This window comes from Podarcis tiliguerta, assembly GCF_965153285.1.
Source record: "Podarcis tiliguerta genome assembly, chromosome: 1".
Taxonomy (NCBI): domain Eukaryota; kingdom Metazoa; phylum Chordata; class Lepidosauria; order Squamata; family Lacertidae; genus Podarcis; species Podarcis tiliguerta.
The window spans coordinates 44,386,704-44,413,963 of record NC_139534.1 but is presented as its reverse complement, the minus strand read 5'-3'; the positions used below and the strand labels follow the sequence as shown (position 1 = coordinate 44,413,963).

At 41.6% G+C, this 27,260-nt stretch overlaps 2 protein-coding genes across 2 annotated transcripts in view; one reads left to right on the top strand and one right to left on the bottom strand.

Annotated features, from left to right (window-relative positions):
* SNX4 (sorting nexin 4) overlaps positions 1–16,692 on the bottom strand; it is a 34,796-nt gene extending 18,104 nt beyond the window's left edge. The window contains exons 1-7 of the mRNA XM_083411411.1: positions 16,479–16,692; positions 12,997–13,115; positions 8,227–8,365; positions 6,714–6,863; positions 4,731–4,778; positions 4,194–4,249; positions 126–198 (exon numbers count right to left, since the gene is read on the bottom strand). Of these exons, the coding sequence (XP_083267537.1) occupies positions 126–198; positions 4,194–4,249; positions 4,731–4,778; positions 6,714–6,863; positions 8,227–8,365; positions 12,997–13,115; positions 16,479–16,655 (762 nt within the window). The 5' untranslated portion in view covers positions 16,656–16,692. The remainder of the gene's footprint in view (positions 1–125; positions 199–4,193; positions 4,250–4,730; positions 4,779–6,713; positions 6,864–8,226; positions 8,366–12,996; positions 13,116–16,478) is intronic.
* Positions 16,601–27,260, top strand: part of LOC310662490 (TGF-beta receptor type-2-like) — a 47,399-nt gene continuing 36,739 nt past the window's right edge. The window contains exon 1 of the mRNA XM_083409426.1: positions 16,601–16,723. The gene's annotated coding sequence lies outside the window, so the exon portion shown is untranslated. The remainder of the gene's footprint in view (positions 16,724–27,260) is intronic.

The following is a 27,260-nucleotide window of genomic DNA, read 5'->3' as shown; positions in this document are numbered from 1 at the left end:
TCCAAACCCAGCACTACAATCAAATCAGCTGCACATCAACAAGGGATAGATGGATTCTTTTATTGTACTTTAACCAATGTTGATAAATGTTACTCTCCATTAGAATCCAAGGAGGAAACACTTACAGCTCTGACTCTCAGAAGGTGTGATATGACAGACTGCAGCTCATCACTGTAGTGTTTAAGTTCTGTAAATCTCCTGGGAATGCAAAAACAGATAGCAGATCATTAGCAATCAGGAACACAAACTGCCATAAACTGTATGACAGCTTCAGAATGGAACAGTTTAAGGAAAAGATTGACTTGTTTAAGTAGAATTATCTCTAGCTTCCTGAAGTAGCAGCCATCAGCTAAAGTAAGGATTTGGCAGAACTCTTATTAATGCAAGGAAGAGCTGGTTGAGCAAAACGAGGCCTTGGGTTTAACTACTAGCCTGTTCAGTATTCCATTTGGTCAGCTTGTAAAACAATTTATTTGGACAAAGAGATGCTGGAATAAAATGTAGTACCCTCATTTAGGCGCAATATTACATTTCAAGCACAAACCTCAGCAGTTTGAGACAGATGGAAAACAATACACTGACTTAAGCTACCAGTGCAAAGCAAGGGCTACACATTCACAACATGGTGAATTCAGTTACAAAATACAGAAACATAAAAATCAGCTATCAACAGAAAAAAATTGGCCCTTCTTAAACCCTTTTTCAGAAGTGCTTTTGGTACGGTTCTGTAGATAATGACCACATTAAAAAAAAGGGGGGGGGGGAATCAAACTCTTCCCCAACTAGTGCTGACTGTGGAATGCTTCTTGGAGCAAACAGAGTTAATAAAAATTGCTGAAAGATAGTTAGCTTGGGCAAGTTAGCTGTTTTCAAAGTGCAACTGCGTCTCAGCAAAATGAGTATTTTAAGGGTGCAGGCAGATGTAAGAATTTAAGAGCAGTCAGAAGTAGAGTTGCTGGAACTCTCAAAAAAGAAGTCTCAAAATTTATTTTTGCTAGCACACATTCATGAGTGCAGAGTCCTTCAAAATTTAGACTCAGCTCAACATGGGCTTGTTTTGACTCTTGCTACTACTGATTTCATCCCTTCCCTCAACTTACTCAGCTATGGCAAGGAAGGGCTTACAGTGCATCTGTAAATACTGCCACAGCATGCTCCAACAGAATCCAAAGGTTTCAGGAACCACAGTAAATGTTATCTATCACAGCAGTGCTTTCTTCAGCTGCACAACTTGTCAAGATTCTACCCAACCTACACTGCAATTAGGCTTGAAAAAAAGTATTCAACAGAAAACTTTTTTCAAAGCCAACTGCAGCGGGAGAGGGGAGAAGAGACACAGAGGATTAAGTGCAGAAGTCTCAGGGGCACATCCAACACAGACCAGCAACTCCCTGCTCCAATCTAAAGCCGGAGGCCTCACTGCTATGGGAAAAGTTGCCAGAAATAAAGGATGAGAGGTAGGCCCCATCATCAGGAACATGACAAGGCCCAAACTTTAGCAAAGGCATAGACTTTGTGACTTTGGGGTAAGGGATGGGGGAGGAAGGAATGTGTGGTTGATGTCACAGGTGCTATCTAGTACGAGCTTTCAGCTACATGCCCATGAAAGAACACTGTATGTTTGTACGGAACTCAGTGAAAATACTGTATAGCTAGCCCTACTGTTCTAAAACAATTCCACATCTGTCTCCACACTAAACAAATGATTCTCATTGCCTGAAAATAGCTACCATTACTGTTAACCACGTGCAAGATTAATATATCAGAAAAATGAGAGAATTCTCCCCTCAGTTGGAGTTTGTTGATTTTGGGTTTTTGCCAGCATTTGAAATATAAGGGAAAGGACTAACTACAGTCCAATTTCCCATTCTTATAGCAACAGGAGACAAAGAGAACTGAAAAAGAGTAAGCAAGCCTGGCTGAAATAAATGTAAAAGTGGTCTAGGGAATTGAAGGGAATTAGAGAGCACTGCCTTTATCAGCACATGGTTCAGCCAACACAAGCAGAGACACTAATTTCATCATGCAATATGTTGCCATGTTCTGCATTTGCTTTTTGGAAAGTAGCTTGCGGAGTTGTATAGGAAACTAACTAAAATCTTTGAGCTTGGCAAATTTTGTTTTAAACTGTGAGTGACTGGAGGGAAAGAGAGGGATTATGATGCAAGAAAAGGGTTTAATTAATGCATCACTGAGATATTCTTTACTTTCCATCAGCAGACCACAACATTTTCATCATCACTCTTTGTCGTTGCTTAGGACAGAAAGAGCGCTATACTTAGTTCAAGAACAACTGCAACAGCTAATATTTTGAAATGCTCATTAGCAATCCGTTTCAAATTATTAAATCAAAAAGACTCTAGCTGAAAATATTTTAGTTAAGGCAACATTTCATCTTTTTACCAGTCAAAATTCCCAAGCCCTTCTCGTCAAAGTCTACTCCCTCTGCAAAAGACATGGAAAGAAATAGAGCCATAGCCAGTCACCAAACCTTAAAGCAGAAGGAAAAGTTATGTTTTGTATTTGTTGGTTGTATTTGTGAGAGATCATTTTAACTAGTCATGAAGTCATTTGAATACTGAGTTGCAGCATAAATGAGGGGCTCCCCAAATCATCCATGAAAAAATATCAAATTTGTAAGAGCTTTACAGCACCATCCTATACATGTATACTCAGAAGTCCAATGGAGTTGAATTGGGCTTACTCCCAGTAGGGATAGGACAAGGGTGGGGAACCTGTGGCCCTCCAAATGCTGCTGTGACTCTAGCTCTCCATCAGCCCCAACAGTATGGCCAATGATCAGCACACCACTTGCACTTACATATTTTTGCATGCTCTATACCAGGGGTCGGCAACCCGCGGCTCCGGAGCCGCATGTGGCTCTTTTACACCTTTGCCGCTGCTCCGGGGCACCTCTTCCCTCATGGTGCAGGGAGCGAGGAAGAAGAGGAGGAGGGTGGCGGCAGGAAGGCACGCCAGGGCGCAGCGGCAGTTCTCCCCTCAGGTGGACGCGGCTGCCACTGCCACCGCCGGCCACACACTGGCGCGTCCACACGCAGGCGCGCTCCCTTTTGCTGTCCGCAGCCCGCCCTCCCTCAGGCCCCGCGTGCCGCGCCGCGTGACGTCGAGAGCCGCCCACCCAGGCCACGCTCTCCTCAACCCTGCGCGCGAGGCACCTGAGGCGAGGGAGAGAGAGCACACACGCTCGAGGGAAATGGCGGGGCGGGGTTTTTGTATGTGTGAGGGGTGGCGGTGGTGCTTGGGGATCCTTTTCCGTGCCTTGCTTCTGAGTGGCCACCGAGTTGAGGGAGAGCACCTGAGGTGAACCACAAAATGGGCCCGCCCTCCCTGTCAGGGAGGAAGGGGTGAATTACGTCAATGACGAGGAGGGGGTCCAGAGGTAGCCAGCAGGTGGCGTGATGCAGCATCTCGGCCTCAGAGAGAGGCGGGGGAGCACGAGAGCAATTGCAGGGGGGGAGGGCTGTTAGGCACCAAAATCCTGCATGCGGGATTTCCCCTGTTCTCTCGTGCCTATGCAATTCCTGCCCTTCTCCCTTCCCCCTCGAGATTTGCTGCAGAGACAGAGAAAGTTGCACCAGCACAAGGAATGGATATGTGCTATTAGTAAAAAGAGAGGGAGTTGAACTGCAGGGAGGGACAGACACTTTTCTATGTATTAATTTGTATAATGCCCTCTATGCACATGGTGCTTTGCAAAAGATGGATATGAGAGGTACCATACCCCTCTTTGCTATCTGAAATAGACTCAGGGAAAAGAGAGAGAATGGGGGAAGGGGAAGAATGTGTGGTTATTTACATTTGGCTTGTTTTGTGGCTCCCAGTTTTTCTTCTTCGGAAATGGGTCCAAGTGGCTCTTTTTGTCTTAAAGGTTGCAGACCCCTGTTACAGACTATACTATTACTATACTATTGCTATTTTTAATTATTCTGTATGATTTATCCTGTACTTATAATGTTCTATTATGTTCTATCATATTATTGTTATTTATTGTTTGTAAGCCACTTTGGGATTCATCTGAATGAAAAGCAGCATAGAAATGTAATAAACCAAACCAAACCAAATCAGAGTGAATATCAACAAGGATGTGGCCTTGTAAGCAAATAAAAAATATTTACACATTAACTGTAACTCCCAGTTGCAACACAAACTAAAAACACACACAACACACTTACCTGTCTGGGTTTTTCACTCTGAATGTTGCATTAAGGGCTTTTAACCTAGAATCTGCCTAATGAAGAACACACAAGACACTAATTTTATTCACTTAAACAAATTTAAAACACACATTTCAGAAGATTATCACCAGAATAAAATATGGTATCACTTGTGATTAAAAATGTACTAGAAGCAGTTATTGCAACAATATTTCAAGTTACATTTGAGTATAGAGGCCTAGCTATTACGTCACAAAACTTCTATGAACAGAAATGGGAAAGCTCAGTTGAGACTATTAATCTCATGGTCGTGGCCTTGAGCCCCACGTTAGGTGAAAAAATCCTGTATTGCAGGTGGCTGGACTAGATGACCCTTGTGGTCCCTTCCAACTCTACAATTCTATTCTTCAAATCTCTTTACAATATTATGCCATAACTTTCAGTTACCAAAAATTAATTTTGAATATTGCTCCCCTCACATTAAATTATGAAGCTGCAAATTAGGCTTACCCTTTGACAGAATGTCACACATTATAATAAAAGGGAGATAATTACCTTTAGCTGAAATCCTGTTTCATTCACTGTTTCCTTCCATCCACCTTCCTAGAAAAGGAAATTTCATTTCCAACTTTAATTTCAATTTCATTTTTCAATGCATTATAAATGTGTGAGTGCTGCCTTTGTAACACCACTGGTCCAACACAAAAAAGTGCTAGCATTTCACTGTATTTTGTGTGTTTAAGCTACAGTAAGCTGCCCTGAGTGGGCACTAGGACGATGGGATATATAAGACAGGCTTGCAAATAAATCCACAAAAGCTACCAGCCCACAGAACTTTTCATTATCCCATCTGCTCATGCTTACCAATTGTTTAAAAAACCCACCTCTGCTCCAATTTACAATGATTTCCTATCTGTCACCTGGAATCAATTTCTACCCACTTCATATGAGTAGGCAAATGGGTATTTACCAGTCTGGTATAAGAGCCAGGATATGTATTACTTCCTTCATTATTCTCATAAAACACATTCCAGCAATGCCTGTTCAGAAATCTGAAGGCTCTCTGGTGGCTCCATGCAGAAAACGAGTCACACTCAGGAAGAGAAGAGTTAATGGCCAGTTCTGATATTTTTATTTTAAAAGATTTATCAACTGCTCACATTCTAAAATATCACAGTAGCGTACAGAAAACTATTGCTCTATCCAGTTACTTCTGTGGCAGTTAATCTTTCCCACTTCACCCTTTTCCCAACAGCTAGGAAAGACCAATCAGCAGAAAAATAACAGAGCAGGCTAGCAGCCCTCCTTTTTCAGTTATGACATCGAGACACTTCAGCTTTGCCTACAGGGCAAATGCAATAAACAATCTTGAAAATCTTTCAACAGGCAGGACTGGACGGCTATTTATATGGATTTGATATACTACAGAACAAGATGAAAATGGGGCGCTTCCATTACTCAAATTCAACTATCAAAAGCCTACAGTAGATTTTTCTTGTTACATTATCCTGCCCAATACACTGCTGGCCATCAGGCAATGGCTTTTCCCACCTGCCTTGTCCCACCCTCCAACCCTAGGAGACGTTTTCAGACTATGACTTTAAGAACAGGAGAAGCAGCTGGAAAGAGAAACGAGGAGTTAAGGTATTTTTTTAAAAAAAAACAACACCCAACAGTTTTATGTTATGTGTCTTTGTTTTTCAATTTGATCCTTTTTACATGGTTTTGTATGTACTGTGGCATTTTATGCACTGTAGAAGTAATATTACATGCTTTAAACAAAAAACAGGCTTCTATTCGATGTCTATAATTGCTGGGTCTCAGACAGAGCAATGGAGATATTTACTTTGTACTGTATCAGACCACTGGTCCACTTAACTCAGTATTGCCAACAGTGCAGGGCTGAAGTGCAGGGCTGAAGAGTCCTGCATGAAGTCCCATATATCTATTCTAGTCAGTGTAGACTCTACACTAACTGGCAACAGATTTCCAGAACTTCACACAGGTGTTTCCTACTCAAAGAGAAGCCACCAATTGAATCTAGAACCTTTTGCAAGCAAAGCATGCACTCTGTCATTGAGTTAAGGTAAAGGTAAAGGTATCCCTGCCCGTACGGGCCAGTCTTGCCAGACTCTAGGGTTGTGCGCTCATCTCACTCTATAGGCCGGGGGCCAGTGCTGTCTGAAGACACTTCCGGGTCACGTGGCCAGCGTGACAAGCTGCATCTGGCGAGCCAGCGCAGCACACGGAACGCCGTTTACCTTCCCGCTGGTAAGCGGTCCCTATTTATCTACTTGCACCTGGGGGTGCTTTTGAACTGCTAGGTTGGCAGGCGCTGGGACCGAATGACGGGAGCGCACCCCGCCACGGGGATTCGAACCGCCGACCATGCGATCGGCAAGTCCTAGGCACTGAGGTTTACCCACAGCGCCACCCGCGTCACTGCCCCACAATTCTTACATAATCTGATGCATTTATCATGAATTAGAATAAAGAGGAAAAGTTTTTTTAAAAATCCTGCAGACAGAATTAAGGTACCTTGGTTAAAAATGCATTAAAAATCTTCTCCTGACAAAGAATGGGATGTGAAGCCACCCGCAAAAGGAAGTTTTCCAAGCCAATTCTTCTTCTTTCCACAAAATCAGGATCCATGTTATCTGCTGCTAGCTTATGCCAAACAAACTCTGCCTGTGAAACAAGGGGATGTGTTAAGAGCATGATTGTGTATACTTCACACTAAGATAATGTTTTCCATTTCTACAAATTATATGAATTAAGTATATAAGCAGCTATGTTTGCTTTACATAATTTATTCTGGAGCAAAGGCACAGAAACCTTATGCTCTGGTGACTGAAAATGCTGCTACAGTTCAGTTCCTCCGTCTTGAAATTTCACTAGGCACTGCCCATACTTGTGTAAACATATCTTCACAACCTTCTGAGGTCACCAGCTTTTTGGGGATCCTGGGTATATTTGGAATGTTGAGTGCGTGCTTTGAGAACCACATCTTCTGGCTGCTTCTCTCCCTACTAACCCAGGTCTCTCTTACATTCATATATATGCTCCAGAAAGAGAGAAAGCACACATACAACACTTGTTTTTCCCCCATGTGGTTTGGGTAAAAGCTGGATCTAGTAGTACTGCGTGATCTTACATGGAGTCCACCCAAAAACCACCAAATTAAGGTTTATGTTGGTAGACAGCAAAATAAAAATAGGTGTCAGTAATAAAACAATAATGATGCAAGGCATGAGTGATCATTATTATCATTATTTTACATTGGATGACAACAAAACCACCATCAAATCACAGAATACATCTACAGCCATATATCTGACCTATGAGTTGATGGTGATTTTGAGAGAATTCCTAGTAAAACTGAGGATCTGTGCTGTAGATCTGCATTTTTGCACCACAGCAGTACTGAAAAGCGCTGGATCCATGATTTTTTTACAGCTTGGTCAATGGAAACAGGAATCATGTGTGATATAATGGTGGTCTGATGAGAAACTTGTAAAAAATAATAATACAAGAGGATCAGTTTTACTAGATCCAATATATGTACATGTGTCCCCCCCTTTTGATTCCTGTGGCACCCCTGGTTTCTACCCCTGGTTTCTCCATTTTTCTCACCTGTTTCCCATACTGCTCCCCTTTCCCTCCTAACTCCCACAGATTACCAAGCTTTGTGTTCAATTCCTGATCTAAGCATTAAAAAGCACATAAAGCTGAAAAAGGAAGTGGGAAATAGTGTTGCTCTTCCAACTTCTTCATTTAGCCACATGTACTTTTAGAATAAAACACAGTACCCATCCACACCACATGATAAAAGGGGGCAGTAAGCAGGTCTATATATGGTGGTGGGGAGGCACAGAGGCTTGGCAGGGAAAATCTACAAAGGTATCATTGTTCCCATGGACTCCACACTGGCAACCCAAAAGGCTGCTTTTTAAAAACCCAGCATAGTACAATACTGGATGAATGCTAGTGTGGATATTGTGTCAAGAAAGATGGAAAAACAGAATGAGATGAAGTTGCAACATTTTCTTACCCTTTTTTCTGGCAAAGGTGGTACAATAACATGTGGGTAGTTAACTAGCAAATAATTCCTCAACAATTCAAATTCACTGTATCGCCTCCAAAGAGAATCTGGGGGAGAACATTGCCCTTCAGCCTGTGACTCCACAGCCCTGAAAGACATCAAATCATAATTTTGAAGAGAGAATGCTAAAGATCAGTACAAGATCTTAGTCTTCAAGCTATACACAATTTGCTAAGAAATGTTATTTTGTGGGTTTTGCAATGACCTTTATAGAGATACTATATGGGGTTCTGAACTGTGGGAAAACAAATAATGCCAAAGATTCCAACTGTGACGTTTCACTGGTATTGCTTATATGAACCTTTTAAAAATGCAGTGGTCATTCTTACCTTACTAAGTGCTTCTGGCCATTTTTGTATATCCAGTGTATTTACTTCATTTAAAATGTTTCTATATTTTAGTGCTAGATTGAGTTGTGAAACAGTGTACGTATACATAAAGCAAGAAGTACCATAAGCTGGAACAAAAACAACTAGAATGATATGCACCATGTTAAATATTCACCTAAAATGTTACTGAGGTTCCATGCCTATGAGATAACATACATATATCAGGACATGTACACCCTTGGCTACTATTGGGAAGCTGACATCAAGCCAGCAGGGAAAGCAAAGGAATATGGAAAATGCAAATTTTGGCTTTGCTAGCATGACCAGCCAAAAATGGTAAGCACTTGAGTTAAATATATAAAATGGATGACATCCAATGGAGTGAAAGTATGCTCAGACACAATGGGAATTCTGCCTCCCTTTCCTCCCTACTGCTGTCCTGTAACAGACTCCTGTCATTGCAGTAAATACAATCAAGAGACAGTGGGAACCTATATCTGTGGTCTTGCTTGGTACTTTTATTTATTTTTTAACAAAAGCATAGGTTCAGAAAGAGAGATTATAATGGAAGGCTGAGTTCCTGCACTACAATGGAGACAAGGTAGGGAAAATTTCAGGTATTTTTATTCTTGAAGAATATTTTTCCATCTGGCTGCATTAAGTGGCCATAAAATATCACTAATGTGAGAATACTTCTCCCCAGGAGGTTTACTCCACAAAAGGAAGTTAAACCCACAAAAGGTACTCATTATGCTGAATGCCTTCATCATCATTTGATTATTGCAGCCACATTATAAACTTCATCTCTAAACACAAGTTCTACAATCCCTGCCTCAATTAAGATGATAATCACTTGCTGACATTTGGTCTAACTTTTCAATTTATTATTGGTTTTGAAACATTACGATGCTTGTCAAGTGTTCTGACAAGAAAACCATATGCTTTCCCACTTAATAAAGCAGTAACAATGGTCCTTGCCATGAGCTGAAGCAAGATGCCTGGGGGAAAAGTTAAGGAAAAAGTTATACCTCTGAATTTCCACCATTTAATGGTGTAAGTGATTCAGATACTCTAAACCCACATTTATTTACCTTAGTGAGAAATGCCAAACTGAACCAATGGGTGGAGAAGATCCGTCAATTCTCATTGCTATATAAAACTAACTATCTGAAAATGGGCCATTAAACAGAAAGAACCTATAAATCAATAAAACACAAGAAGGACATTGTTTATTTCCCAATTAAAAAAAACCAACACCTTTTGACTGGATGACTTACATGGTTAGGCCTGGTTCACACACTTTTAATACAAGTTTACAAATGAATTATTCAATGTTTAGAAGGGGACATAGGCATATTACCATTATTCCATGGTAATAAAAGTTACGTTTTGCCGAATACTTAGCAAAATGATTGTATCTGTGTGCTTTTCTCCAAAGAAGAATATATTTAAGGGATCCAGTAGTCCAACAGCTATTTAAAATCCTTCTAGACCAGCATCCTGCTAAATATTGTAGGTGCCCAAAATTATTTGAATATGAAATACAGAAAAGGGTATTTGACTGCTAAAGCAAACAGATAAGCAATGAATAAAGGATAATGCAGCAGGTCCTTCCCACCTTAGGATCAGTGTTTTTTACCTACTCATAAATCTCTTTTCTCTTCCTTGCTCCACTGAAGTTGTAAAAAGGCTGGCATATCAAAGGAAATGATAAGAGCTGTCCAATTCTCTACTTGAATTAGGAAGAACTTAAGTACTTAGTAAGATATCTGAAAGGCAGTCCAATGTAATAAACTCCATACTTTAACATAAGAAGAGGAATTTTACATTGACAAATAGGTTGCACACAACTGTAATCTAGAGGTGTCAAGCAAAGGGAAAAAAGAGTGAAGTCTCTTATTAGTTACTCTCAACATGCTTTTGTAAACTGTTTAAAAAAAAAGCCAAACCCAATACTCCTCATTTCTAACACACAAACAATTCAATACACTATAACCATTTCTGCCGCACTGTTTATGCTTGCCCCATTGCTCTATATACAAAGCCAAGCACACACCAAAAGTGATGTATAAATAACGAACAGCAGCAGTATGGGAAAACAAGATGTGTATTATACCCTGTAGAACACTTACAACTTGTTTCATTTCCTTAATGTTCAACAGTCAAGAGACTATCCTAGTACCCTTTGGCATGGGGAGGGTCTACTGGGAAGCCCATTTGAGACCACTGGATGTAAGTTCTCAATTTTTACTGCCAACCATGTCTCTTTCAGTCCTTATTACTATTAAGCAAGTTTTCAAACCTCCTCTTCCCCTAGGATAGTTTTTATTTCACAGATTTATCTGAAGATGATTTAATAAAGTTACCAGCAAGACCAGGGAATCAGCGAAACAGCTACAATTCTGCCTCTGGGAACTGCACATCTGTACTAAGCAATGACTTAGATTAGCATTATGTGTGAACTGCATCATTGTCAGTGTTCAAGTTAGCAATTCTCTTATACAGACAGATCCTTTTAACTAGTCCTGTTCTGACCCAATGTGCAGATCACTTGTAATAAAAACAGCTTGTTAATATTTTTAGGATTGTTAAAAAACAAGTCCACAGAACTTGAATTCTCATTTAGATTTTGTTATTTTAATTGATTTTAATTCAATTTTTATTTTGGTGCTTTAAATCGCAGCAAATCTAGCCTCTCTAACTGCACAGAGCTAGCAAAGGACACATGTCACTTAAGAAATTCTTAATATGTTTAAATTCAAATAACTTGGAGCCTTAACGGATCAATCCTGTCTACTCAGCAGCAAGTCCTGCTGAGTTCTATAAAGCCTACTTCCAGGTAAGTGGATATACGATAGCAGTCTAAGTGATTACTCATGAAACACTGGGAACTCAGCAACTGGAGATAGGAAGCATCATGACCACATTTACTATTAGGGGAAGGCTGGAGAATCTTTTTCCTGCTGCGGCTACATTCCCTCAGTAATTATGGGCCAGGAGTCTTACACCAGCAGTGGGCAGGGCAGAAGCCAGTGACAACTGGTACTAGAGCAAAAGTAGCCATGGCTGCTCCTTTTCTCTCTCTTTGTGCCCACCTCTTTCCCCCCCTCCCCTGTCACCCTCCAGCCTGCCCCCAGTCACCCTCCTTGCAACACATAAGAAATTAGTGCAAGGGATACATGAAATTAAGCTGAGGGTCAAAAATTGCCTGTCCCTGTATTAGACAAATAAGGGATCTTATTTTAAAACTGAAATATCCACAAGTTACTGATTCCATTCTCATTCAAAGCAGAACTTATCCACGCTACATTTTTCTGAGTATATCAACTTTAGTAAATTTAACCTAGCTTTAGAGGTTTAATCTTTAGTGATGGGGATACAATGGGCTGATCACCATATATTGATTTTATAGTATCATCCAGCACTGAACTTCAAGAAACAAACAAACAAGAAAGGATTCTCTTGTTTCCAGCAGTCAGAATTAGCCACTGCTCTCGATCTCCAGTTCAAAAGAATCTTAGATAAGCAAAGCTGATACAAAATTCCTTTATAATAAGGGCTTAAAGCAATTCACCAATATTGCTAATTCATAAGACACGAAAAAATAATGTTTGAGATGCTGTAGAACAGCATTTCCCAACCTTGGGCCTCCAGCTGTTTTTGGACTACAACTCCCATAATCCTCAGCTAGTGGTCAGGAATCATTCCAGTGGTCAGGAATGATGGGAATTGTAGTTCGGAAACAGCTGGAGGCCCAAGGTTGGGAAACACTGCTGTAGAAAGGGGGAAAGCCTACCATCTGCGCCACAGTGTAGCTAAAAGGTCAACAGAGTAGCAAGGCAGTTTTTTCAGCAGATGAACAGGACTATTTTGCAGTTAGGATTGAAAACAGTAATCTAGAACACTCATTTTGTTGAACAACAGAGAAAAATAGTAACTGTGTATTATTTGCAAAAAAAATAAAGCTGTGTAAAGAGGGCGCTACAGTAAGCTTAAACAGCTTGGTTAATAATGTACAAAGGGCCACAACAGTCAACCAACATTTATATGCAAATGCTTCCAGAATGAGTGGTCAGCTAACTATGTTGAGTTTATATATGGCTACTGGTACTAGCATTTTGAATTCTTGCCAGTAGAGTAACTAAACAAGAAAAGACACAAATATTAAATCTATACAATCTATTTCAGAATACTAAAGAATTCTGTGGAATACATACAACCCTCAATTCACAGATTCATCTACAAGTAGGCTAATATGAATTGTCCTTCAAGTACATGTTTCCATAGTCATCCAAAAGCAGCCATAGAATACTGCAATGTAACTGGCCGTTAAACTACTGGAGAAGAGCCAATCAGATAACTAACCTTGGTTGAATGCTCTTTTACCCACCTTGTTTCCACGAGGTAAGCAGTGTAAGTTTCCTGCATGTTCATGGCATTCCGTCCAGTCCGTTTCTCTGCTTCTGCAACACTAATTTCTATTTTCTTCAATAAGCAATCTTCCATCATCTTTTTACGAAGAGAGAGGGGGGGATATTAGTAAGCATTGCACAAGACAAAAACAACTATCAACTCCTTTTGAATTCTGATTCTTCAAAAGGGCAGAGCACAGTTTAGTTTCATACTATTCATTGGTTCCAACAATACAAGTAAGCTCACCCCACAGTCCCTATTGTTATGAATTTTTTTGGGGGGGTGAGGTAGGCTGTATGCCTGAGCCGCCTTCTACTTTCTGGATCCAGTAGATTCAATTCCTGGAATAGCCAGGTTAGCTTCCTGGTGAAACAATGGCCATGTAACTATGGGTCGTAAAGGTAACAAAAGAAGTGGCTTTGTGGTAATCAGAGAAGCAAGACCCTCTTGGGACTTTAATGCTGTGAGCCCCTCCATAGTAGGCTCAGGTTACATATATGTGTAAATAAAACATATATCATAAAGACTCTAGAGTCTCCACTGTACCTCATTCTGAAGGAATCAAGAACCCTGGGTAAGTGTGTAGAACCTGTGGAATATCATACCACTCAAGAGATTGGGGTAGCGTGCAACAGATTGTTAGACTCTAACCCTAACATTATAGTCTTATTCTTCTGCTTTAACTATATCAGAAAAACTGCCATAGTACCCTATTTGTCTTTTAACTACACCAACAATGAGCAATGGTAGGTAGGTGCATACTGTACATTGAAGCTTATGGCACAGCAGAAGCTTTGTCATATTGTACCACATGCTATTCTTATGTGGAAGAAAATAAAGAATTAAAAACGGGGGACTTTCCAGCACTCTCTTTGTGTTTCTGTTGCTTGGACCATCATACTGTTAATACACTTCTTATATACAATCTTGCCAGTGATATTAAGTATTAAAAAGGAAAGCTCACCATGTACATGCGGAGAGGAGTCATGATTGGCCATGCCTCCTCACCATATATGCACCATTTATGCACAGTAATACATATGTATGTATTCAAACATGACAGCAAGTACACATACTGTATGCTCAGTGATAGGTGAAGTAGCCATAATCCTACTTTTTCACCTTAGTCTGTTAGCTTCCCAATCTTTACCCCCTCCTCAAATGCTGGTGCTCATATGCATGTTCACAATCACTTAGTTCAAATGTTGTTATCATTTCATATCCACAAGCCAGCTGGTATAAGATGTCCCTCTCTTTCATATAGTATATTTCAGTCCCAATTTTTGTCACCAAATAGCCAAGCCAGATAGCAAAGTAAGTTAAACTAGACAGAACTAGATCGAATGGACCAAAAATACAGAAGGGCAGCCCTGTGTAGGGACGTTTTTAATGTTTGATGTTATGCTTTTATACTTGTTGGAAGCAACAAAACTGGTGGGCAGGGTACTACTACTACTACTACTACTACTGTACTACTACTATTATACTTCAGTTGATCATTAGAATGGGTTATAGGGTGTTAGCAGAATGATAGTACCTATGGAGGGGGACACATTGTGCTCCTTCTTGGGTAGTTAATCCCCACCCTACACTCAGTTCTCATCTGTGGCTCTGGGTCAGCATGCAATAAGCACCAAACACAGGGAAACAGCTTCAAGTGGCTGGTTAAACTAGGTAAAGATAGCTGAGGGGTCTCAACCCCTCAGTGAGTTAGGGACTTCCTTGTGTGTGTAGACAGGGTCTGGCAGATTGAGCGGATCGGACGAATAGTGGCTCCAAAGGTCTATAAGGTAGTTTCTGCCCAAGTAAAGGTCAAATGGGGCTCGTCACCCTGGGAAGGTTGAAACCAATGAAGCTTACTTCAGAGTACACATGCCTTAAGTGGTGCTGTACATTACCACAAGTAATACAGAACCACAAGTGGTGCATTAAATTAAGCCTTTGCTTGAATACACACACTAGAGTAATAAGTTTCAGCTATTTTGATCCAGGGTCTACCTTTAACCAAGGCATGAATCTGGGATCCCACTTACAGTTTTAAAGCATATATTTGTATGGCAGTAGTGCAGCTCTTGCAACCCACCTCAAAACATGCCATGACCCTGAAGTGGGTCCTAGCTCACCAGCTAAAGACCAATGCAACAGAACGTCTTAGGCAAGCCACCTACTCCAGTTAGTATTACTTATTCAATCTGCATTATCGTCCTTTATCCAAGTATCACAACACAAAAACACGAAAGGAGGCACAAAATACATAACAAAGCAGAAATGAACCAGGAACATGGAGATGGTGGTGCCATGCAAAGTGCTCTGCACACTGCAGTGGTACCTCTGGTTACGTACTTACTGTATTTTTTGCTCTATAAGACTCACTTTTTCCCTCCTAAAAAGTAAGGGGAAATGTGTGTACGTCTCATGGAGCGAATGCAGGCTGCGCAGATATCCCAGAAGCCAGAACAGCAAGAGGGATTGCTGCTTTCACTGGGCAGCGATCCCTCTTGCTGTTCTGGCTTCTGAGATTCAGAATATTTTTTTTCTTGTTTTCCTTCTCCAAAAACTAGGTGCATCTTATGATCTGGTGCGTCTTATAGAGCAAAAAATACGGTAATTCATTCCGGAGGTCTGTTCTTAACCTGAAGCACCACTTTAGCTAATGGGGCCTCCTGCTGCCGCTGCGCTACCAGAGCACGATTTTTGTTCTCATCCTGAAGCAAAGTTCTTAACCCGAGGTACTATTTCTGGGTTAGCGGAGTCTGTAACCTGAAGCGTATGTAACCCGAGGTACCACTGTACTGCCAAGTCTTTACCATCGTTATTGTCAGTCCCTGAATTCCTAGGAGGGTTAAGAGGAGGACGGCAGTTCTGAGGGCGCTGAGGGAATTTTGTTAACAATGACGGATACAGTAGACGCTTTATTTGCATCTGCCACTAGCCATAGCAATAAAATGAAAGGTACTGAAGATAAGAGGTAAAAAACTTTGGGGGTTTACATGAATGATCAAATAATAGATCTTATTCTAATTGCCCCCGCAATTTGATTTCGTTAACCATGACAGAGGAGAGGGGTTTCAGGTGGAGAGGCTTTCCTCACCTGTGCACGCTCAGCTGCACCTGCCAGAACTCCCAGCGGAGAGAAACTCTAAGAGCCCAGAGGTTTCCCCTCCCCATCCCTGCTTCTCAACGGAAAACGCCCGCGGGACCCTCTCCCTCCCACCCACTCACATCATGAAACTAACCCTCCCGAGCCCCCACCCCAGCCCCTGAGCTCAAACCCAGTTTCACTCTGCCCTCCTACCTACACCCTTCCCCGCCCTCTCAGGCCCTCCACCAACACCCCCGCCTCTTCCCCTGCCGCCCTTCCCCTTCTCAGCCGCCTCCGCCGGAGAAGCGGGACTAGGGCGAGGGCCGCGGCCTAACTGCCCTCCTGCTGGTCCCCCGGAGCGGCGCAGCTCCCCTCACCGCGTAAGTGGCCGGGGGGGCGGCCGCCGCCGCCTCGTCGTCTTCCTCCTCCTCAGGCCCGGGGCCTCCGGGAGACTCGGGCTCCTCGCCTTCCTGGCTGCTGGTGCTGCTGGTGCTGCCGCCTCCGCCGCCGCTGCTGCTCCCGCCGCCAGGGCTCTCGGCACCGGGATGCTCCATGGAGGACACAAGGGGGGAAAGGGACGCGGAGACTCCACCGCGCAGGCGCGGAAGGCTCCCTGCCTGAGGTAACTACGCGGAAGGCGGAAGGAGGGAGTGGGCGGGGAGAAGGGGGCGTGTCTTCCCGATAGGTGGTACAGTAGTCGCTCTCTCTCTCTCGCTCTCTCTCTCCCCGCCCCCCTAAGCCCAAGTCCTTTCACGCAGCTCTACTGAAAACGTGAAGTGGAACGCACTCCTTGAGAAGGAGTAGTACCCGCTAGTATGCTCTCTCTCCCCCGCCCCAGACCTTCCTTGGAGGTTTTTAAGCAGAGATCTGTCATGTTGAGATCCCTCGCACCGCAGGGGGTTGGGCTAGATGACTCTGGGGGTCACTCCCAGCTCTACTATTCTGGGATCGTATGGTCCTCGGCACCACTAAGGCGAGATTTGCACCGCTTGATCACCCGGGTGCTGTGCATGTTTCGGTGGGACTTTGCTAGCATCAGTGGTCACTGACTTGAAGCCTGTATATCTTGTTGCGTGCATGTTGTTGCTCAGAAGTTGCGTCTTGGCAAATCCCAGTGGGGCTCGCAAGCAGCCTGACTCATTGGCTACAGTGAGAGATACTCTCCTTGGGTAACTTCCGCCCCACCGACGCCTCCCGCCGTGCAGGTTTTTTTTGCATGTCTAATCGAAGCTCCGGAAGTGAACTCCACCTTATTTGGTGGGGCTTACTATCTAGTAAACGTGTTTAGGCTTTATGTGTTTTCTCAGGCTGTAATACGATATACTGTACATTGGGATTAATGGGAGAATCAGTAAAGAAGAGAGGGTGTGTACCTTTGCATGTGCAGTCTTAATTCTTGCAGACCCCATGGTCTGATTCCCCTTCCTGATTAAAGGTCTGATTAAAGCTGTCGCAAAATATATGATATCTGGGGTATAGACAAGGCAGTGCTATGGGGGGGTATGTGTGTATGCAAATGTGTGGGGAGGGGAACCAAACTGGGTCTTTGACCCAGGTGAAATAAAACCTAGTTTTGCAACAGTTGTAAGCATCTACCAGTATTTCCATGCACACGTGAGTTTTAATTAAACACAATACATTTAAAACACATGACTTCTGCCAAAGAATCCTGGGAACTGTACTTTGTTAAGGAGGCTGGGAATTGTTTCTAAGTGAAGATACAGTTCCCAAAGATTCTTTGGCAGAAGTCATATGCTTTAAAAACGCTTTAAAAACCAGCAGCACTGACTTCCGGGGGCGGCGCGAAACCGTGATGGCGGACCTCTTCGAGTTCTGAAGAGGGGCACCGCAGAAAAGGGTTGCTCGCGACGGCGCAGCGACAACCCATCAAGAGAAACCACGGGCAGAGTGAGTCCGTGGCCGTGGGACCCGGCGGGCACCTGGAGCGACCCCGAAATCACGAAAGGAACCCCGTAAGGGGCTCCGGAGTGAAGGAGGGGGAGCGGTGCTGTGGGTTCATCGCTCTTTCTGCGGAGGCGAAGCCGCGCGGCTGTCACGGATGAGCGCTGATCCTTCTTCCAAGAAACATCGGGCTGAAACATCAAACCCGTGAGTAAGGACCTAAGACCTAAGATCCTACAAATTAATTCGGAAAATTTGGCTGAAAACGGGAGACGAGAAAGAGGAAGTCCGTCTTCCGGCACTGCTTGCAAGATCAAAGCAGATGATCTAAAGAGCGGAAAGCGCTGTGAGTAGAGAAGCTTTCAAGCTTTAAATTGGGACTTTCGTGCACATTGGAAACTTTCCTTTTAAGAATAAATACAGCATAAATTGGACCTGAAGTGGTCCCCCAAGGGGCAAGGGAAGACTCTAACTCCATATTCCCGGGTGGCCGGGCAAAGTTGTATAAACTGCGGAACTGTTGCAAACCTCCAGATACTTTTGTAACTGGAAAGTGTAATTTTGAGCTTATTTAGCTGAAGTGGATACATTTGCAGGCACCTTGCTGGAACTTTGTTACATGTTTAAAAGTGCTCTGCAGGACTCTTTTCTTAGTGCGTTGGAACTAATTCGCCTTTAAAGGTGCTTTCAAAGTTGGAACAAAGGGACTTTAAATGGCGGAAAGTTACCTTCTTCTCACTAAAATTTTGGTGGCACTCCCCCTAGAGGATATTGGCAATATAGAGGCCAGGGAAAAGTTTTCTGTTTATCCTCTCTCAATGGACTGTTTTTAAATTTGAGCTTGTCTTTCCCATGGGATTATAACATTTGACCTTGAACATTGACTGATGAGTGGCGCAGGAAAGACAAGAGCAGCCAAAGCTAAAGAAGCTAAGGAGAAAGAGAAAGCAAAAAAGCAGGCACAGCTTGTCCAAACAACTTTAACTCAGGGACGCAGATTATCAGTTCCAGCTGTGCTTGCGACACAAAAAGTAGAAACCGAAAAGCCTGAAAAATCAGAGGAGGGAGATATGGCAACAGGAGGAGCTGAGGGTGTACTGAAACAAGTTCTGGAACAATTGGCAGTGATAAATCAAAAAATTGATAATCAATCAATAAAAATTGATCAATCAACATCCTCAATCCAGAAGTTGACAGAGCAAGTTTCCCTACATAACCTAGCAATTGAAAAATTGCAAGGAGCATCAGAAGAGAATCGTAAACTGGCAGGGGAAGCCGCTCAAATTGCAATATCGGCTAAAAAAGAGGTTGAGAAAGTTAAAGCGGAAGTCAAACCTCTACACAAACAGATAGGTGACCAACAAACCTATCTCTCATTGGTGGAATTGAAAAATCGGGAGACTAACCTCAGGCTGAGGGCAGTCCCAGAAATTGAGCAAGAAGATTTGATTGGACTCTTGACAACAGAGTTTACAAAGTTCTGGGATCTAAAAGAAGAAAGTGACTTTAAAATTGTATCGGCTTTTCGGTTGGGAAGATTGGTAAGAAAAGATAGATCCAGAGACTGCTTAATAGCTTTGAGATCAAGGGAAGAGAGAGACAAAATACTAGGCCTACACTTTAAAAACTCAATTGTGATACAAGAGAAAAGGGTGGAAATTTACCGAGACATTCCCAAACAGTTATTGGATTTGAGAGCCACCTATTCAGAATTGGCTAAATTGTTGAGACTTAACATAATTCCTTACAGGTGGGAGTTCCCACAAGGACTATCATTTACTTACAAACAGAAGAAGGCTAAAATAAGATCACCAGAGGACCTGCAAAAGTTCCTGCACGACCACGGAGAAGATCTCCAAAAACAAGCAGCAGCTAATTGGCCTTTACCCAACCCAGGTGGACCAACGCCTGCACCTTCGGAACCAGAGGAGAAAGAAGACACACCGCTCTAGGTGTGACAGAATAGTTCAGGATGTCTCTGCGGCTACTTAGTTGGAATATTAATGGCGGAAATTCCCCGGAGAAAAGAAGGAGGTTAATTCACATATTGAAGAAAGAACAATTGGACATTATTTGCCTACAAGAAACTCATGTGACCAGGCTCCATAGAAAGGTTTTAGTTAATAAAAGACTAGGCCAAGAATTTATATCGTCGGACAAAGTAAAGAAGAGAGGAGTGGTGATTTATGCTAAAGAGAGCCTGACACCTAAATTTTTATTCAAGGATGAACAAGGTAGAATTTTGGCAATTGAAATTCAAGCTCAAGGAGAAAGAATATTGATATTAGGAATTTATGCTCCAAACGACGGGAAATCAGAATTTTTCAAGAAGCTGCATGAGACGCTGCTGGACTATCTGGATTATGCTAACATCATATTGATGGGAGACATGAATGGAGTGGTGTCTACACACATGGATAAGTCTTATAATCAGAATTTAACATCAGATGGCAGACTGCCTAAAACTTTTTTTGAACTGACTGACAATCTGGATTTGATTGACATATGGAGGACAAAGAACCCCCTAGGTAAAGAAGGAACTTTCTTCTCTGAGGCCCATCTGTCCTGGTCAAGGATCGACCAAATTTGGACCTCCAGGGGGCTGGCACCAAAGACTAAAAAGGTGGAAATCTGCCCAAAAACATGCTCCGACCACAACGCCTTGAAAATAGAATTTAGACTAACTCAATCCGGTTCCTTCAGATGGAGAATGAATGACACATTATTAAGAGATCAAGAGATTGTGAAAAAGGCCCAAAAAACACTAAAGGACTACTTTGAGATAAATTTGAATACTACAGTAGAAAAAAGAACGATCTGGGATGCAAGCAAAGCCGTTATGAGAGGGTTTCTGATACAGCAGAATACAATCAAGAAAAAATTCTGGAATGGAAAGAAAGATAAAATATTGGAGAAAATACACCAAGGAGAGAAAAAATTGAGAACTAAACCAAAGTCAAAGGAGGTGCTGAGAGAAATTAAATTCCATCAAGCAGAATATTCAAAATTGATTAATCAGGAGATTGAATGGAAAATAAAACAGATGAAGCAAAGATCCTTTGAATCAGCGAATAAATGTGGAAAGCTGCTAGCATGGCAGCTGAAAAAAAGACAAAAGTTAAACACGGTTACAAATCTAGAGATTGAAGGAAGGATGATTCAGAAACCAGAAGAAATCAGGAAGTGCTTCCACAGATATTTTAAAGAACTGTATGCACAGGGGCCTCAGAAAGAATCAGAGATAGATCAATTTTTAAAGACAAATGGATTATCAAAGATAACTCAAGATAAAAAATTAATCTTGAACTCTACAATAACTCCACAGGAAATTGAAGGTGCCATTCAGAATATGCAACTAGGCAAATCTCCAGGCCCGGATGGGCTTACCTCCAAATATTACAAGACTTTGAAGGACTATTTGATACAACCCTTGTTGGAGGTATGCAATCAGATCATGGAGGGGAAGAGGGCACCAGAAACGTGGAAAGAAGCCTTCATCACATTGATACCCAAGTCAGAATCTGAAAAGACTCAGCTCAAGAACTACCGTCCCATCTCACTCCTAAATGTGGATTACAAAATATTTGCAGACATTTTGGCAAGTAGACTTAAAAAAGTATTAAATGAAGTAATTCATAAGGACCAAGCAGGCTTTCTCCCTGGTAGACACTTATATGAAAATACCAGAAACATCATTGACATTTTGGAACTTTTGCAGACTAATAGGAACACAAGGGCGGTGTTAATCTTTATTGATGCGGAGAAAGCATTTGACAACATATCTTGGATGTTTATGAAGAAGAACTTGGAAGGGATGGGAGTGGGACGGGGGATTGAGAATGGATTACAAGCAATCTATTCAGAACAAAAGGCTAAATTAATAGTGAACAATGTGGTGACGGAGGAATTTAGAATCGAGAAAGGGACACGACAAGGGTGCCCCCTATCCCCTCTGTTATTTATTTCAGTCCTGGAGGTGCTATTGAACATGATCAGAGAGGACCGGTTGGTACAAGGGATAGAGGTCGGAGTGAAACAATATAAACTGAAAGCATTTGCAGATGACCTAGTTTTGACATTGCAGGAGCCAGAACCCAGTACAAAAAGAGTTCTTGAACTTATATCTGAATTTGGTCGGGTGGCGGGATTTAAGTTAAATAAACAAAAAACTAAGGTGTTGACCAAGAATTTGACAATTACAGAAACAGAGGGGTTTCAGAGAGAAACAGAATTGAATGTGGTAAAAAAAGTGAAATACCTAGGGATCTATTTGTCCTCCAAAAATTTGAATTTATTTAAGGACAATTATGAGAAATGTTGGTTGGAAGTTAAAAGGGATTTAGAAATTTGGTCAAGATTGAAACTTTCCTTGTTGGGAAGAATCGCAGCTATAAAAATGAATGTGTTGCCGAAAATGTTATTTTTGTTTCAAACCTTGCAGATCGTGGACAGAGTGGACTGTTTTGGAAAATGGCAGAAGGACATATCTAGATTTATCTGGCAGGGCAAAAAGCCCCGAATAAAGTTTAAAATACTAACAGATTCAAAAGAAAGAGGGGGGTTTGCCCTGCCGGACTTGAGGTTGTATTATGAGGCTGCAGCCTTCTGCTGGCTGAAAGATTGGTTTTTGTTGGAAAACACCGATGTCCTAGATCTGGAAGGATTTGATAATGCTTTTGGTTGGCACGCATACCTATGGTACGACAAGGTTAAAGTACATAAATTGTTTAAAAGCCACATTGTCAGAAAAGCAATTTTTGCAGTCTGGATGAAATATAAAGACCTACTAGAGAGTAAAACTCCGAGGTGGTTATCACCAATGGAGGCCAAGGCCCGAAAAAGACCCAATATGGAGGCCTACTGGCCGAAATATTGGGAACTAATTGAAAAAATTGGAGACAATTGGAAGCTGCAGAGCCAGGAGAAATTAAAAAACAAGGTGCGAGATTGGTTACATTATGCTCAAATTCAAGAGGTTTTCAAAATGGATAAAAAAGTTGGATTCCAGGTGGAAAAGTCGAAACTAGAGACAGAATTGTTAGAACCAAAGACAAAGCTGTTATCTAGAATGTATAACTTGCTGCTTATGTGGAATACACAGGATGAGATAGTTAAATCTGCTATGATTAAATGGGCACAGGATGTTGGACACAACATTATGTTTGAAGACTGGGAAAGGTTATGGAACACCGGAATGAAATTCACGGCAAGTACTGCCTTGAAGGAAAACATTATGAAAATGATATACCGGTGGTACATGACCCCAGTCAAGTTAGCTAAGATACATCACCTGTCTGACAATAAATGTTGGAAGTGTAAAGAAGCAGAGGGGACTTTCTTTCACCTCTGGTGGACTTGCCCAAGGGTTAAGGCCTTTTGGGAAATGATTTATAATGAGTTGAAAAAGGTATTTAGGTATACCTTTCCCAAGAAACCAGAGGCCTTCCTGTTGGGCATGGTGGACCAGAGAGTGTTAAAGAAGGACAGAATTTTGTTTATGTATGCTAGTACAGCAGCAAGAATACTCATCGCTAAGAACTGGAAGACACAAGATCTACCCACGCTGGAGGAATGGCAGACGCAGTTGATGGATTACATGGAGATAGCTGAATTGACCGGCAGAATCCGAGATGTGGATGTAGAAACAATTGAGGTGGACTGGAAAAAATTTAAAGATTATTTGCAAAAGTATTATAAGCTGTATGAATCTTAAGATTGTGCATGATTTGGAAAGGATATGCTTTAGCAACTATGATTAAGTAAACAGTAAATTAAGTGAGCAAAGAGAAAAGGAGACAATATGAATTGAACATGTTACGTTTATTTTCAAAGGTATAAAAATGGTGACATAATATATTGAATTTGGATACATAACATGTGAAAGTTACAATAAGGTATGACATAAGGTAACAAATTGCTGACATTGTTAATACAAAGAATGCAGAATCGGAAGGGGTGGGGAAGTCCAAGTTAGGACTCTTTTTTGTTTTGATTTATATTGTTTTGTTATATTAAAAAAAAAAATGGTTTCTTGTAAATTTGTAGGTATGTTGTTTGCAATGTACAAAATTTGGAAAGAAACGCAATAAAAAATATTATAAAAAAAAAAATAAAAACCAGCAGCACTTACAGACTGGCTGAACTCCACCACAATCGCTCCCTCCAAACCTCCTTGCCCAAACTCCCAACTCTCCACAGGCCTCAAAGGCTGGTGCAAAGGCTTATGGGATTGCTAGATGCCGTTCCTGCACTCTTTGGGAGGCCATTTTTGCCCCTTTCAGTGCCATTTCCGGGTTCTGGCAATGCATAGTCACACATGACTTGAATGCACATAAATGGGGAGTTGCCGGTACACTGTTTAATGCAGACTACTTTTGAGTCTTATTTAAGCCAAGCATTCAACACTTTAAGCCTCTCCCAGGCCATGTTAACAAGACAGGATGGAACTAGGCAATTTGCCTGGCTGTGCTGAATGTTATTCAGCTCAGAGATAACCCCATCAAAAGAGAAGAGAGCTAGCAAGACAGCACGGCCCTGTCTATGCTTTAATGCGGGTAAGGAAGTCAAAAGGTCTCTTTGAGACTCTTCCAGATTTGCTTTTGTTGCATGAGAGAAGATACAATCCCAAGTTTCCCATTATCTTCATCTTTAGAACCCAGCCATAACAATAATGCTTGATGAGGCATATATGGGATTCGCACAAGTATTTCAGCATCACTGGGGTGGGTTCAGAAAATTCCAATATGCATATCCTTTAAAATGGAAGTGTAACTGATGTAAGAGACATATCTTACTGAATATCTAGAGTAAACACCCCAAAGACCACTTCATAACGGGAAACAGATTTTGGGCGACTGTGCGATCATGCATAAAATGGACTATTGGTTTATAAAACAAATCTTAAATCAGTCATACTCAAAGGGCACATCGGCAGTTCACATTCTTAAAAGGAGTGTTTATTCCAATAAAATGTTCGTTGTAAAAACTTGGGAAATTCTATCTGACTAAGAATGAATGGGCAAAGGTAACAATTAAAATAACCTTGGAAGAAATTTGTACAAACAATGGAGACAACAGAATAGAAACCAGATACACTGAAAGCACTCAAAAGGTCTTTAAAATCATCTTTGAGTTTATTTTAACTGGAGTTGTGAAGGGAGGATAGGTTAGAGAGGTCAAATGCATGCAAGTTTAGTACAGTATGAATGTTTTGCTTGCAATAGCTAAAAGCTAATTTTACAGATGGAGAAATGCATTCAAAGACAACAGTTGATAAAATAGGTTTAAGGGTAGAGTGGCCCATTAGAAGAAACCAAGATGTCTTGATTGCTGGGACATCAGAAGAGGATTTTGATCCTTGTAACTTTTTGTAGTTTGGTCAGTTGAACAGGAAAAAAGTTTCATGGAAATCTGAACTATAGGTACAGCAGAACTATCACAGCCACATTCACCTGTGTTCAAAGCATACAAAGCAAGTCTGATACACATTGATAAGCAGTAAGCACATGTTTGTGCAAACAAGATTTTAAGGCTTCTTCTGTATGTAAGTAAACTCATTTCCTTAGGGAATATTGCCTTTTCTTCTCTTTGGGCTTAACACTAGGATAACAAAGGGAGCCACCTTGAATAAAATATTGGGGGGCGGGCCAGGTAAGCCCTATCTTGGATAATCGATCACAAACCATTTGAATGGCAATGCCCATCAACATTGAGGGCATGGCCCCCTCAAATATTTTCTGAGGAGCTGAAGGGACCTTGGCCCCTAGGAGCTGGCTCCTATGGATTGCTAAAATTTGCCAGTTCCACATAGACAATACACAGCTGTTACACTGTATTCATCTTAGTGGGCTGTCTTCTGATCATTAGGTTACAAGTTCTGGAGGACTTCCTTAATCATGACATTACTGATGAAGCAAGTAATAAAAGTAGGGTTGCCATACATCCGGAATTTCCTGGAATAGCCGGGATTAGACACAATGTTTATGTCTGGATTTTCACTTTTTAAAATATGGCAACCCTAAAAAAGAGGCCATAAGATGGAAAAGGGAATGGACTTGTAAGGCAAGACACAAAACACATTCCCGGTAATGAAACAAGAGTGCAGTACAGAAGTTGAGTTACACTTTTGTGTTCACCATTTTCATTTTTCACTTGCCCACTTCTGGTGTGTTAAATGTTTGCCAGCTCTTCCATGATTGTTGGCTGTGTAATTGATCTTATCTCCCTCTACTGGTCTATTGTTTCCAAGTTATGTTTCCTGCTTGCTGGCAAGGATGCACTTAGATGTGGATCATATTTTTTGTAGAACAACATAGAAAACTGCTTTGCACTGAGTCAGACCTTTGGTGCATCTAGCTTAGGACTGCCTAAGGTGACTGGCAGGAGTTCTTCATGGTCTTAGACCAGAGGTTTTTGCAGCCATGGCTGAAGATGGCAGGGTTTGAAGAGGGAATCTTTTGCACGCAAGGGGTGTGCTCGACTTTAGACCTCCTCCAAGTAAACTGTGAAAGTATGCTACCTGCATTTTTTGTCAGACTCTCCTATCCCAGCCTGAGTTCAGGGGGAAACCTGTTGTTCCTGTCTGAAGCAGAAGCAGCTGTGCACAACACTAATTGGCGGGGAACTGGTGAGATCACTAACATACACATACATCTCCAAAGGAGATTTTCAACATTTAAACAATTGATGCTGCTAATGCTGCTTTTTTGTTGTTGTTTTCTTTGGAGAGAGGGTGAATATTTATTTACTATATATATATATATATATATATATATATATATATATATATATCCAGTACTGTGGAAAAATAAGAAGGCAATCTGCTTGAGGCACTGGTAAAATGGGTTATTCATTCACCATTTGATCTGCTGCCCAGTATGTCTGTTGAATGGGATATGAAGGCACCCTGCTTTGTATGCATGTACACACACTGACATGATCTTTGAAGAGGACTTTGTAGCCAAAGGTCTTAAATTCCAGTATGCTGTGGACTAGGGTGCATTTTGTATTTACTATAATAAAAAAGGCAAATGCCTTTGCTTATGATGTAAAGGATGTATAAGATGAAAAATCCTAGCGAACAGTAATTAAAAGTAAATAATCATTGGTGGCCTTTTCAGCCACAAAAACATTTGCAAAAGGTGCCAAAGCCTGAAGGAAATGATGATTGGAAAAAGGGGGGGGGTCCCTCATATATTGCTGTAGCAGCTTCAGAGATGCCTCCGCATGTAAGCAGAATGGCTATAAAGAGACCACAA